Here is a 13,830-nt window from a genome sequence, read left to right as displayed (position 1 = left end):
TCCTGTGCTTTAGAGGATGCACAGAGCAACATCTCACTCATAACAAGAAGCCACAGCAAGAGTGGTTCATGCTAATCATAGCCAGAATGTATTTACAATGTAATAGCAAAGATAATCCCAGGTAAGGAGTAGATATCATCCAGTGCTCTTGGAAAGCTCTCACCTTGTGATGCAGTTGGTATTGGAGTGTTTCACACAGTTCGCAGCAGTTTACAGCACAGCATGGAAGCCTCGCAAGAATGAGATGTCTCAAACCTGGCAGTTCACCCGCTGGCCATAGGCAGCACTCTCTCCTTTGCAGTTAATTTGCTCCTGCATCTGAATGCACTGATTTCTTGTCACAAAAGTGTCTCTAAGGTGCTGTGATTACCTTAGATTTTATTGACTACACTGGGGATACTTGGCTAAGCTGCCAAACTTCCACGAGAGATCAGAGAATCATAGATTGGTTTCAGCTGGAAGGGACCCTGCATCTGAATGCACTGATTTCTTGTCATCCTCACAAAAGTGTCTCTAAGGTGCTGTGATAACCTTAGATTTTATTGACTACACTGGGGATACTTGGCTAAGCTGCCAAACTTCCACGAGAGATCAGAGAATCATAGATTGGTTTCAGCTGGAAGGGACCTGAAACACTGCTGCAGTGCTGGATTTCTTCTGCCCAAGTAGCTCCTGGCACCACTGGCGAGAGTGGCTGCCCCCGGGAAGCTGTGGAATCCGGGGTGTGGCTGTAGGGCACAGCTGCTCTACAGCACGGGTGGACTGCCTTGGCGATAGGACTGCGCCGAGGGGAGGGACAAGGATCAGGGAGAGGTCTTCTGCACCTTTCCCAAAGATGGTTATTCCACACAGGGTCAGAAAGACACTGAATCAAAGGCATACACCTGCTTATAAACGGGGGAGGTCCCAGGGGAGGATACAATCTTTAATTGTTTAGTTGGGAGAAACTGGGGGTGGAACAAGGCGGGGAAGACAATGTTTAAACCAACAGGGGATTACCGGAGAGGAGAACAACTTAAACACCAATGGGGTTTCAAAGGATACAAAACTGATAGGGAAGTTTCTAGAGAAAGGGGCAGGCCTGGGGTGGGATTGACATTCAGTGGGAGGAAGAACAGGGAACAAAAGGGCAGGCCTTTGGGGAGATGGACAACCAGGGCAAAACAACAACACGGGAGGAAAGGAACAGCCCATTGAAATAAAATATACTTTAACAATACAAAATGGGGGGTTTATAAAACTGGCTACTAGGACCGAATTACAATCAAAAACACACACCACAACAAAATATCACCCATTTTCTGTTTTGCCACCACAGGCAGAGATGCCACACACTAGGTCAGGTTGCCCAGGGCCCCATCCAATCTGGCCTTGAACATTTCCAGGGATGGGCCATCCATAATGTTTCTGGGAAACATGTTCCATTGCCTCACCATCTTTTGAGTAAAGAATTCTCTCCTCTTTAAATTTAAAAACACTTCCCCTTGTTTTATCACTATCTGCCCATATAAAAAGTTTCTCTGCCTTTTTTTCATAAGCCCCCTTTAAAGTACTGAAAGACCTCAACAGAGTGCCCCCAGAGCTTTCTCTCCTCCAGGGTGAGCAACCTCAACTCTCTAGGCCTGTCTTCAGAGGAGAAATGTTCCAGCACTCTGATCATCTTGGTGGCCTCATCTATGCCCTTCCTGTATTGGCAGCCTCAGAGCTGGATACTCCGGGTGGGGTCTCACAGGGGCAGAGCAGAGGCAGAATCCCCTCCCTTGACCTGCTGCTCATGGATGCAGTACATGGATGTTGGTGCTTTGGAGACAGCCCAGGACACGTGTGGGTCTCCGGGCTGTGAGTGCCCATGGCTGGGTCATATCCAGCCTCTCACCCACCAGCATCCCCAAGTCCACCTGAGCAGGGCTGGTCTCAGTGCCTTCTCCTATCTGTGCCCATGTCTGGGATTGCCCCAAACCAGGTGCAGCACTATGCACTTGGCCTGGTAAAAATTCATAAGGTTCTTGTTAGCACATTTCTTAAGCTTGTCCAGGTCCTTTTGGATTGTGTCCTGAGCTTCTGTTGTCAATTGCACATGTCAGTTTGGTGTCATCTGCAAACTTGATGAGGGTGTCCTTGATCCCACTGTCTGTTCATTGATAAAAATATTAAACGACACCAGCCCCAAGACAGAGCCCTGAGGGACACCACTCATCACAAGCCCCACTGGGACAAACAGCCACTAACCACAGCTCTCTGGCTGTGTCCATCCAGCCAGTTCCTTGTCCACCAAATAGTCTACTTTTCAAACCCAGGTGTCTCCAATTTAGAGATAAGGATACCCCTTGGGACCATATCAAAAGCCTTACAGAAGTCCAGGTAGAGTGGAGTTGGTTGGTCAATGGATGGTTGCTTTTTCTACTTACAAAAACAGTTATTGTTCTTCATAGGTGTGAGGAATTATCTTGAAAAACTGCAGTTAATTCTGTATTGCCGAAAACATACACAACAGTAGAGAATAAGACAATCTATCCTTGTTTCCTTCTACACTTACAAGGGCTTGTGACATAAGTTGGTTTTATTTAAGTTGGCCCAAAGATTTGTTCACTAACAGGTTGGTTAATTCCATGTTTTATGTTCACAAGAATGCCAGAGTTCCCGTCTCTGTGACCAAGGAAGGCAGGACTGGAGCTGTCATTTTCCAAGACCTCTTTCATTCAAACTTCTGCAAGTTTTTAACTAAAACATGTTACTCTCCTACATATTTGGTTCCTGGCAAATGTGTATTTCTGGCTGGAGTATTGAAAGCTGCAGAGTTTTCCTTTTAGAAATGTAACTGTAGCAGTTTCCAAGGAAATCATTTGCTCATAAAACTCATCAGGAAAAAGACAGTAGTACCTAATGTGTTTACACATCTTTCGGCTGGTGTCTGTATTAGCAATTTGTTTTGTTTGAGGAAATTTTGTTTCTCTATTTACCATGTGCTGTGTTTTTCCTCCAAGATGTTCCTGTATTTATCAGATTTCCTCCAAAGGGAACTAAGTCATATGCTCCAGTCCTGCTGGCATCATTCAGTTACATACCCATACATGAGCCTTATCACCAAGAAAGTACATGAAGGAGACACTTCCATATCACTATCATAAATAATCATAAATAATATAACTTTTTTTTTTTTGCTTGTGCTGCATATTTATAATTTTTAAAACACAAGCTTAGGCTTTTCTATTTTAAAGACCAGGTTTAGCCATGCATTTAAAGAGTGGTGCTGTGTCTGAATTTGTGTACAGCTCAGAACACTGTCGTGGTTCAGATATAGCTTTGGATAAAATCAGTTTTTGGAAGTCCAACTGCTTTACAATGAAGTAGAATTAGTCCTGCTGTTTCTGGCATAGAAAGGGAAGAGTCATGTCCTTTCCTTTCTCATTTTGTTCCTTTCCAACATTACTGCAATACCTGAGTTTCCCAGAAATATCACGACTGCTTCCAAACTCTGGCAGTGTGCGGTAGGGAAATGTGTAAATTTTTGGTTTGTATGTGGAGGATAAGGAAGGCTCCAAGACTCCATGAAACAGCTAGCAGGGCGCACAGAAAGTTTGTTAGGGAGTCCTGAAACTAAAACTTTGTCTGCATGAATAACTTATGCTAACATATATATATATATTTTTTTTTTTTTTTCATAGAATCACAGAATCATCAGTGCTGGAAAAGACTCAACATCACCTGTCCTACCATAATCACCCTAAACCCACATCTGGGGTCCTCTTGAAACACTTCTAGAAGTGGTGACTCCTCCACTTCCGCACTAGCAGACCAGGACAGATTCTTCAGATGATTTCCTAACTGCTGTCAAAGGTATGGACAGGCTGTGGACAGCAGTCTGTGTTTTGTGATTAAGCCACGCCATTTCTTGCCTGCTTCAGGTATTGAGTGCAGAACAGGCCCTGAAAAAAGCCCACATCCCTTGGCAAAAAAATAAGAGCCAAGATGACAGCAAGAAAAATTGTCTCTAGCTATCAAAATGAAAAGGCCAGGGTTTTAAAATCTTTAACTGGTGCTGAGCAATCTTCAGTGTTACAAGAGCATTTCAGCTCAGCCTATGTGTTTCAGATAAATGTGAGAGGCAGAGGAAAAACAAGTGAAATAAAAACAATACTGCAAAAAAAGTTTTTAAAAAAAAACTCAAGAAAACTTTATAAAAGAATTTTTCAATTGATTAAAAAGTGGAGTTATTAATGAAACAGACAAAATTTTATTCTTTCACATTTGAAGAATATTAGGGTATACATGTGTACATATTGAAAATAATTATTTTTAGTTCTCATCCTGAAGAAAACAAAGCTCTAATATAACCCTACAAAAAGTGAAGTTATAGAAAAAGCAAAGTAGGACCTTCTCAGAAGTGCACAGCCAGAGCATAATGGGCAAAAAGCAAATATCCAAATGGCAGTTGGAATTAAAAGAACAAGAAGTCCTCGTAATGAGAGTGATTAAGCACTGCAACACTTTCTCAGAAAAGCCATTAAATTTCTGTCCTTGGAGATTGTTAAAAGTCAGCTGATAACACCCTATACTTTCAGAGATATTTCCTTGCATCAGGAAAACCTGCAACCTGCATTAGGCTAACTAGCACATTTTTACTTTTTTATGCCTAAAAGTGACTTTTTTGATTGCAAAACATAAGCCAACAGATGGATGCAAAGATCCAGGCAGAAGCTTGGATCCTGTGTTTACTGGATCTCTGTCTCTGAAGAGTAGGGTTTGCCATCATGCAAAGCCTCCTCTGCTGTCAGGAGCTTGTGAGTTACAGTGAACAGCAGAGGGACATATTTTTCTGTGTCAATTTCTTATTTCTTATTTTCTTTAAAATTCTCTAAATATTGTAATTCTTCATGAGAAAATTCATTATATTTTAGCATAATATGTAATCATAATGTTAGTCTTTTGAGGAGAAAAAGCAGCTTTGATTTGAAATTGTTTTTTTCCTTTGAGGCGCAAAAACATAAAATAAGGAGGTAATCTATGTGGCAGAACAATTTTCAATGTTTTTTGTCAGCTTCAATTTAGAGACTGCTTTTTCTGCTCTTTTTACCTTCATTTAAGATCTTGCATATTTTAAACACATTTTTCTAGCAGGAATAGGGAGGAAATTGAACTGGAAAGAGAGAAAGAGAGAAAAAAAGAGAGATTAAGAAAAATCCCAAGATTTTAGACTTTTTTCCAAATCCTTAAGAATTTCTTTTTGCTAGGATACTTACGCAATATATCCTTTTGAAGAATTACATTGTTTGTGAATATTTTATGAAAGGGGATCTTAGATTAAACCCTGCTGAAATATTAATTGGAAAGATTTCAACCAGCTCTGACAAATAGCCTTTAGCTTCATAATGTTCTTTAGAGTCTGTTTTGTTATCTAATCAGCAAAAGCAGTGAAACAGATTCCATTTACATGCCAGGAAGGTGAAGGGGGAATAATTCAGTGCTGGGATGCTAAACACAAGTACTGCCTAGAAACATATCTACAAAAGTAACTGGCTAAATTCATGGTAATGCCCTGTGTTTTAAAAGAAAGGGGGTTATCTCCTGTTGCAGGCAACATTAATTTTCCCCACAGAGGTCACTTATCAAAGTGTTTGTCCACACTCCCCTGCTGTTCAGCAGCAAATCTCTGAAAGAACGCTTCGGCAGGCCTAGGAATATAGGCTGTCTGTGTTCCCTGCTTCCTGCTTTTGTTGAGCTTAAAGCAAAATTGCTGCTGGACTCTTTCCAATCACAACATACTGTAGTGCACCGGCAGCACTCTAAGAATTTGGTTTAAAAGCCAGAAAAACTGGAAAGGATGACAGGCACCTGTTTAGGAGCAGATCTGACATCTGAACTTGCTGGTACCACAACATTTTCAGAGAAAAATTTCAGGCGTTAGTCAACCACAGTTAAGCACAATTTAACAAAATCTTTTTCCTGCATGCTTACTTGAGTGCCTTGCTGGGTAGCAAACACTTCAATGAGTGCTTGGAATTTGTGATAAAGTACATTTCAGAGAGATTCATATTCAGATAAAGATAAGTATATTCAAATAGAATATTCTTCCTTATTATCTGTGTGATTAATGATGCAGGGATAGAATACGCTGTGACTTGAATGATCCCTGAAGGAACTAAGAGACTTGCAGGAAACCAGCAAGGGAAGTGTGCATCAGCTCTAAGCTATGCATGACGTTTCCCTCTGAATTAAATAGCTGAAAGTGTACTTAAAAGGGTTTTCCTTGGGGAATTTTATGAATAAGAATGAAGATCCTAGGGAGCTTATCTTAGAAGCAAAATACTCTGTCCTGGACAGGAAGAAATAACATTTACTTTTATTTCTTTATATTTGACACTCTAGTGCTTATTGACTTATTTCACTGGGAATTTTATTCAGCTTTTAACTGCAGGAAAACAATTTCACAGTTAGCACTAAACATACACAGAATTTTAGAAAGGAAGGTTAACAGTTATTTCCTACCTCTGTACAAAATCCTTTTGAAGTCAGTCCTTCTCTCTGTTATAATCTTAAAGCTTTTCCTCTGAGATCATAAGCATTTTGTTGAAGAGACAGGCCTGCAGTTCTTCAGAGAGAATAAGAATATTAATTCTGTAACTAAAGTGCATCCAAATTTGAAGCCATATTATTGAATGTCATTAAAAGGAAAGTCAGGATGCATCGGCTATGCATTAGGTTAGTAACCACTGTTTCTGCACCATTGATTTCATTCTGATAATAGCTGGCACAGTTAAATCAACTCATAACTTCACTCTTATGCTGTCAGTGTGAAAACTCAGTCAGTAAAAAAAAGTTTCAGCAGAAAGACGGTCAATGTGCCATCATATGAAGTGTGAGGGTAGATCTCTTTTTACTGAGTAACAGAAATATCTTTTTCTAGAGGAAAAAGAGATGTACAGCCAAATAGAGTAAGTTAAACTATATATCATCATACCCTCTTTATAGGGTATATTTAGTAATGCTGCAAAATACACAGCAACTGTAAAGTTCATTGAGGAGGAAACTAAATACTCACCACATAAGTTTACTGCAGCTTGTTACCCAACTCTCCATTCTTTCAGAATGGCTTTTGGAAAGAACAAGACTTTATTACAGTGTCCTATATTAATTTCTGCAATGGTGGAAATTAAATCCCAAGAAATGTGCTTGAAAACATTCAGTGTTTCTTGCTTCACATAGAAACATCATCAAGAGGAGAAAAATGTGAGCATCTGCTGTTGTACTGCAGAAAGAAACAATCAGTGCATGAACCTTGGTGGAAAAGCAGAAGTCATGGCAATGAGGTAGGGGAAGACAGAATTAAATCAGGCTCAGATAGGCTGGATCTGTTGACAAGATGTTGAGGTGGTTGGTTTTCTGGAGCTGATGTTCTAGATTGATCCCTAAATCACACTGCTATACTGCAACAAATGTTTCTATTGCCAATCTAGAAACAGTCTTATGATTTCCCTGTGTAACACATTATAAATACAGTGTTAATGCATTTGTAGGAATTGTGAAAGTGAAGGACTCTAAGTCATTGAACTTTTAATGAGAATTCTAGATGGAGGGAAAAGTAACTGGTCTTTACAAATGATGCATTTCCTGCTGTTAAAATGAGTCAATAAAAGGCTGCAGGCACAGCAATTATCATATGCAGTCTCTGGTGTTTGCTTCTAAACCTGGTAAGAGGCTATGCAGCAAATTGTACAGTGAGATTTCTGGACACCTGTGGAAGAGATACAGACACTTCTGCTTATGGTGGGCATACTGCCTGAAGACAGAACAAAAGGATGTACGAAGGACTCAGTGATTCCAGGCTAATTGCTAAACAAATGCTAAAATGAAGGTCAGATTTTTTTACGGACTGTGATGCTGTGGGTGTTTCACACAGTGGGTCTCTCTATAAAACTCAGCCTCCTGAAAACACCACTGTATTTCCTTTTATTCTTAAGGGACACAAATTTAATGTCACAATGGATGTTAAATGGTATTTTCTGAAGCTGGTTGGTTTGGCATTCACAAAAATAACTTTGCAATTTAACAGGCAGAATTTTGTATCACTAAAGCAAGCAGTATTTGAGTACTCTTTGCCAGCAATTCTCAAATAGACATATATTTCTATAACTTCAAAACCTCTAGAATCTGCAAAATGAAACTATGTACAGGTACTCAATACTGAAATGGAAAAGTATGTGCATTCCTAAGATTTCTATTATTCCTCTTATTATTTCAGACCTCCAGAAGTTTCCTGCTGGCAATGGCAGAAATTCTCTTCCCCCAGCGTTGAGTCAGGCTGCAATTTTCCATAGTACTTAACATGCTGCTACATATTCTCATTTTCCTACAAGTACATGCTCTGGGTTTCAAGTGCTTGTTAAACACAGCCACAGTAACTTTGTGGGGAATCATCCCAGGAGGACCTCTGAAAGCTTAAAACAAAGAATTCAGTATACAATAGGCATCTCTCAGAGTTTCCCAGAATAATGAACAGTACACATGACACAAAGGATTTCTGTGGTTTGAATGCTGCCTTTTTACCAGGAAGTGAGTTGGAAAAGGCTTGGCTTATTTATAAATAAAACATAAATGTTTGAATGCTTATGTGATCAACAGTATGACTTGCTCAAAATACAAGACTGTAAAGGTAATTTTTAATTATTCTTTCCTTCACATCATAGAACAACACTGATAATGTCAGCATTTATCACATTTTTAAAGTTTTGAAAGAAAGCCAGGATCAATATTGTGACTGCCTTCTTATGCAGTGTCTTTCAAGACAGGATATTGCTTAATGGTGATCTCCTGTCACGGCTTCTGCTATCCCTTAAATAATGTCAAAAATAGTGGCTTTGTTTTTTTGAAGTACACCAGATTTTGCTGGCATTAACAGCTTTAGCCAAAAGGAAAAGATCCATAAATGTATGGGCCTGGTTCTTCTCTGCCTTCTCACTTTTTTACTGACTCTGGAAGAACTGATCTCACTGATTTACTCTGGAGCTAGCCCTGACTCAGCCAAGCCCTACAACACTTAACTTCCATTACACATGAGATCCTCTTCCTGTTCACAAATTAAACTATAAGAACTTGATCAAGTCCCACTGGAGGTCCAGGCAGGTAGGAACAAGAAGTTTTAGGATGCCAGAAACTAAGACCAATCCAGGGAAGGATAAGCAGAGCACTGCTACACACCAACACATCACTGGGAATCATAAACCCACTTGTTTGATCTACAAATAATCAGAGGGGTGCTTTTTGCCGTGAAACAGATGGTACAGGGGGAAAAAAAAATGTCTTCCCTTCTCCTCCTATTAGCATTCTTGATTTTCAGGAAAACTGAGCTGTCAAAGGCCCTGATGTGTGCTCCTGAAGGCTTAAAGGACCACACTGGAGGCAGCGGGGCATTTCACTGAGAGGGGAGCATGTCCAGCCCTCGCATGCTTGGTCACAGGACAGCAATGCAGGGAGGCAGATGTTTCAGCTCACCAGACCCACAGTGCTTTGTGCTTGGTGTGCTCTGTAACACTGACTGAGAACTCCAGGCACTATTTCCTCTCTGTCACTGTTGAGCAAGAAATGACACAAATTCACCAGAAGGCTGGTTTGCACAACAGCAGCTTTAATATGACAATTCTCTTATTTTATAGATAGGTTCAACATATTCTACTTGACTGGGTAATTAACAAAAACATCTTTCTCACAGTCCTTGAGAACAACAGAAAAACAGAGTAGGAAAACACCACCTGCAGGTTGTTTATACTAACAAGTTGTCATAGTTTCTCTACAGCTCCCTAAAAAGTCTCACAAGTCCACCGTGAGAAAACCAATCCCGTTTTCTCGCTCTCTGGCCAGGCTGTCACATCCACACCTCTCTCCACCTCGAGCCTCTGCCCAGGTTTTAGCCTGTCACCAGTCACTGTCTGCCTCCAGAGGAGAGAAGCTGCCTATGGATTAACATCCCCTGCTTCTCCGAAGTCCTTCACCTTGCCGTAGCCCTGCTCTTCACTGAAAGCTAAGCTCTATGCTGTGGTTTACAGTGCAGTTTCCTAAAAACCTTTCTGAGTTTCAGCCAAGTGTATTGCAGACTGAACTGGTTTTACCCCAGCCAGAATGGGAAGCAGTCATCCTGATTGTGTGGCAGTTTGAACATTTTGTAGTTAGATCAGTGTGAAACACCAGGTAAAATAAAGTTGGGAGAGGCCTTTGGCAGAATTTTAGCTTGGTGTGTCAGGTGCTTTAATTGCATGTGGGCAAGCACTGATGTAATCCAGAACAAGAAGATTATGTACAGACCAAACAGTTATTATTTTACCAGTGTATGCTTGACTGACCTCTATAAATACAGTAGTAAACTTTCAGGCACTGTTTCTCAACCGTGTTTACTGTGGAGTCTTTTTTTAGTTATATCCAATTCATTAGGCAGAAAATCTAACATTTAACTCAAGCTGAACTACCAAACACTGCCTCTGTGGGAAAATATTTCAGAACACACAGTGATACATACAGAAGCCACTTCCTTCTATAATCAGAAAACATTTTGGCCAGCAAGGACTTAGGTCCATACAGCACACCCTGCAGTCCTTGCTGGAGTCGCCATGGGTTCACCTGAGAGATCACAGCATAATTCCTTTCTGGAATAAGAGGGAGGACATGCTTTCACCTTGCCCAAGTACAGGCTTGGGATGCAGCTGGGTGTCATCTCCAGGAATACAGGCAATCCCATTGCCCCAGCATAGGCCTAAAAGGAAACAGAGGATGGAAGGATAGGAAAGATCCAGGAAAAGGACAGAAAAACAAATAGGCTGGGAGAGAGGGACGTAGCAGATAAACATGCAGCATGCAGACACAGAGTCCAAACTGAACAAGATCTGTTCACATGTCTTTTTCAGGTTGAAACCACAGCTGGTCTCAAGGAAGAGCCAGTCTTGAGAGAAACAAACTATTTTAAACTGCCCTCGTGCTCCTGCCCTTTCACAGTGAGTCACACTCTTCTGCCTACTGCCAGCTTCAAGGCTCAATTCCCTGCTAGGACTTTGGTTGAAAATGTCTGGAGGCCTGTACATGCCTACTGATAGTGTGCCCACCTTGGCTCCTAGAGAAATTGGGGGTTGGGAGGGATTGGAGTATCCCAAACTATTGAAAAAAAATTCCTGAAAAAGGAAAAAAACAACAAAACCTGAAATCACAAGGCTGCTAGGAAGTACAAAGTGCAATGTCAGCAGTGTGCTTGCCTGTTGGGCCAGCAGAGGTAGGGGATGCAAATGACTCAGACCCACAGTGAAACTGTGAATGGTATAGTTAGAGCTGGACACTAAAAAGTAGCCAAAGCAGTACCACCCAGAGAAAAACAAAGACAAGGCCTTAACTGTAGAGTTCTTTTCATGGTGTGTATCAGGGCAGACGACAATTTGAAGTCAGATTTCACATTACCCCTTACAGTAGAAAGTATTACAGCAAAAAGTATTTTTCAGTTAAGTCCTGAATGGGGCAGCATCAGTCACATGATTGTTCCAGTCAGAGCATTTGTTCTCAACTGATCTGCTGTACAAGTGGTGGTACATAAAGAGCTGAAGCATGGGTATGCCAAAAAGCAAGAAAATGAATGTCCTGACTCCTATGGTACAGCTGCCTCTGCATGCAGTCAGTCTCCCTCAGTGGTTATACAGTTGCCACTGTTAAATCATCTTCTAAATTCTGTCAGTTTTTGTTACTGTACAAATCTGACCTCATCCTGATCTCCTGCCAGTGCCAAAGAGCTGCTCTATTCACCCACTGCTGATGCAATATCTAAACTCAAAAGGTTTACAGTAAGATATTTAAGATGGAGGGTGAATAAAAACCAGTGCTAGTCAGCAACTTATGCCTGAAACATAGTTTAAGGTAGTTTGCCAGTTTAAGAAAAAATCCCTTTGGATGGTTTAATCAACTTATGGAAAGGTCCAAGTAGCGCCAGAGCCCTGGGTCAGGTCAGGGAGGTTGCAACAAGCCCTTCCCAAACCATCAGCCTGCAGCACTAGTCCTGCTGCTCGCAGGCCCATAGTCTCAAACAGCCAGGAGGCACAAGGAAAGGCTTCTGAGCTGTATGTAAATACAGACTAAATGCAGGCTCTGCAACACTGCTTTTACACGTGTTTAATTCGATTGAGTAGATCAACGTGCAGTTGAATCCTTGGGAGTACAAGGAGGGACCCTGTACAGCAGGGACAGAACATCAGAGAGGTCATAATGGGTCTAATGTCTTTATTAAGTCCTTAATTTTTCCATAATGATTTAATTCTCAGGATGCTTGTGTAAGTATCCTTCTTTGAAGATTATGACCAAGAACTTGGTATGATCTGACCATTTCTTTCAGAAATATTCTCAGAGTAGTAAGTGGATGGCTTTTTTCTGTTGTTTTGTTTTGTTTGTTTTGTTTTGTTTTGTTTTTGTTGTTGTTACCTTTATTTTTTTTGGTTTGAGTTTGCTATCAGGGTTGCTTGGTTCCAGCCATGTCATTTTTTAGGGGCTTGGAATATTGGATACTTCAGGATAAACAGAATAAATGAAATATCATAGCTGGTTTTATTTGTGTGCAATATGTGGTAGCTTTCATTAAGAGGGTGTGGCTGAGCTGCAGGACACCTGCCTGCTCTGTTTGCCCAGTTTTAGCTATACTTCATAGATTCAGATAAAATCATGAAGAGGAAGCAAAGCGTGCTTTGAGAGCTGGGCACGCTCAGGTGGGTAGCCCAGGATCCACTGCAGCTGTGGTAAAGGCCTTTTTGGGTCACAGCAAGGCAGTGCCAAGCCTGAGAGATATCCACAGAACAAGCAGGCTCCCTCAAGACCCAGAAGAGGCTCCCTGCAGTTTATTAGAAAGCCAGCAAACTGCTGGAGGTTGTTAGAGAAAGAGCAGGAAGAAAAAAGAATGGGCATTGAACTGTCACCATGCGTGGGAAGAGGGGGAGTAGTGCAGGGGATACTTGTTTTCAACTGCTCATGCTGGATTTAAAAGCCTCTTGTTTTAATATACAATTGTTAGTGCTTTTGGAGACACGTTGGTTCTATATTGGTGGTGTTACTGTAATTATATTTGCACATTGGGTTTGCAATAACAGTGTAATATTCTGAATATTCTAATGTGTTTAAATTGTAATACTTGGAAGTATGAGAGAAAACCTCTTTCTGAGATTGCTGTCTAGCTTCCAAGAGCTAGAAAGAAGTTTGTGATGTGAGATGAACAATGCTCCAATGTGCCTATCCCTGCCCCAAACTGAGTCCAGTGTGCATTTTTCAGACCATTTGTTTAACTCTCACTTAACCCAGACCTTTAGCTCCTGGATCACGCAGACTGTCATTGTGCAGCCCCTCCCTCCCCAGAAGTAAGGCTGCACCACTCAGCTCTCTTTCCCCCCAGGCCTTCTCCCAAACTCAGCTCCAGTTAAGTCTGTCCCAAGTCCTAGCCTGGCTGTAGCTTTTGGATTCCCCCATTACTGGCTACCAAGACAGGTCTGGTGGGCTGCTCCGACAAAGTCTGCACAGGGGAGGCTCCAAGAATCCAAGCTAGAGTACAGGCGGAAAAGGCAACGCTATTTTTAGTCATGTCAGATGTCAAAAGGTTTATAGCAGGTTCTTTATAAAGCTCTGAGATTCCCTGAAACTCTTGAAATTTCTTCTTTGAGCTACACCTTTCACAGGAAGAACAGTCTTTCGGCCTCAATTTATGTATAGATCATATGCCAGCCACCTATCTTACCTTGGCAAACTTTTCCTTCGGTGCAACTTCCAGTAAAACTTTATGTCAAACAGAAAGGAAAATGTTTTATAGATGTCATAAACCCCCCACTT

At 41.2% G+C, this 13,830-nt stretch overlaps 1 protein-coding gene across 2 annotated transcripts in view; it reads right to left on the bottom strand.

Moving 5' to 3' along the window:
* Positions 1-13,830, bottom strand: part of SNX18 (sorting nexin 18) — a 94,385-nt gene that overhangs the window by 23,007 nt on the left and 57,548 nt on the right. The window contains exon 2 of one of the 2 annotated variants that reach the window (XM_039709688.1): positions 9,606-10,741. The exons of the other annotated variant lie outside the window; for it this stretch is intronic. Coding sequence (XP_039565622.1) covers positions 10,617-10,741 — 125 coding nt within the window. The 3' untranslated portion in view covers positions 9,606-10,616. Of the gene's footprint in view, positions 1-9,605; positions 10,742-13,830 lie in introns of those variants that run through there. 2 annotated transcript variants of the gene reach the window in all.

This window comes from Passer montanus, unplaced genomic scaffold, assembly GCF_014805655.1.
Source record: "Passer montanus isolate IOZ18808 unplaced genomic scaffold, ASM1480565v1 scaffold22, whole genome shotgun sequence".
Classification (NCBI taxonomy): Eukaryota; Metazoa; Chordata; class Aves; order Passeriformes; family Passeridae; genus Passer; species Passer montanus.
This window is presented reverse-complemented; position numbering and strand designations above follow the sequence as displayed.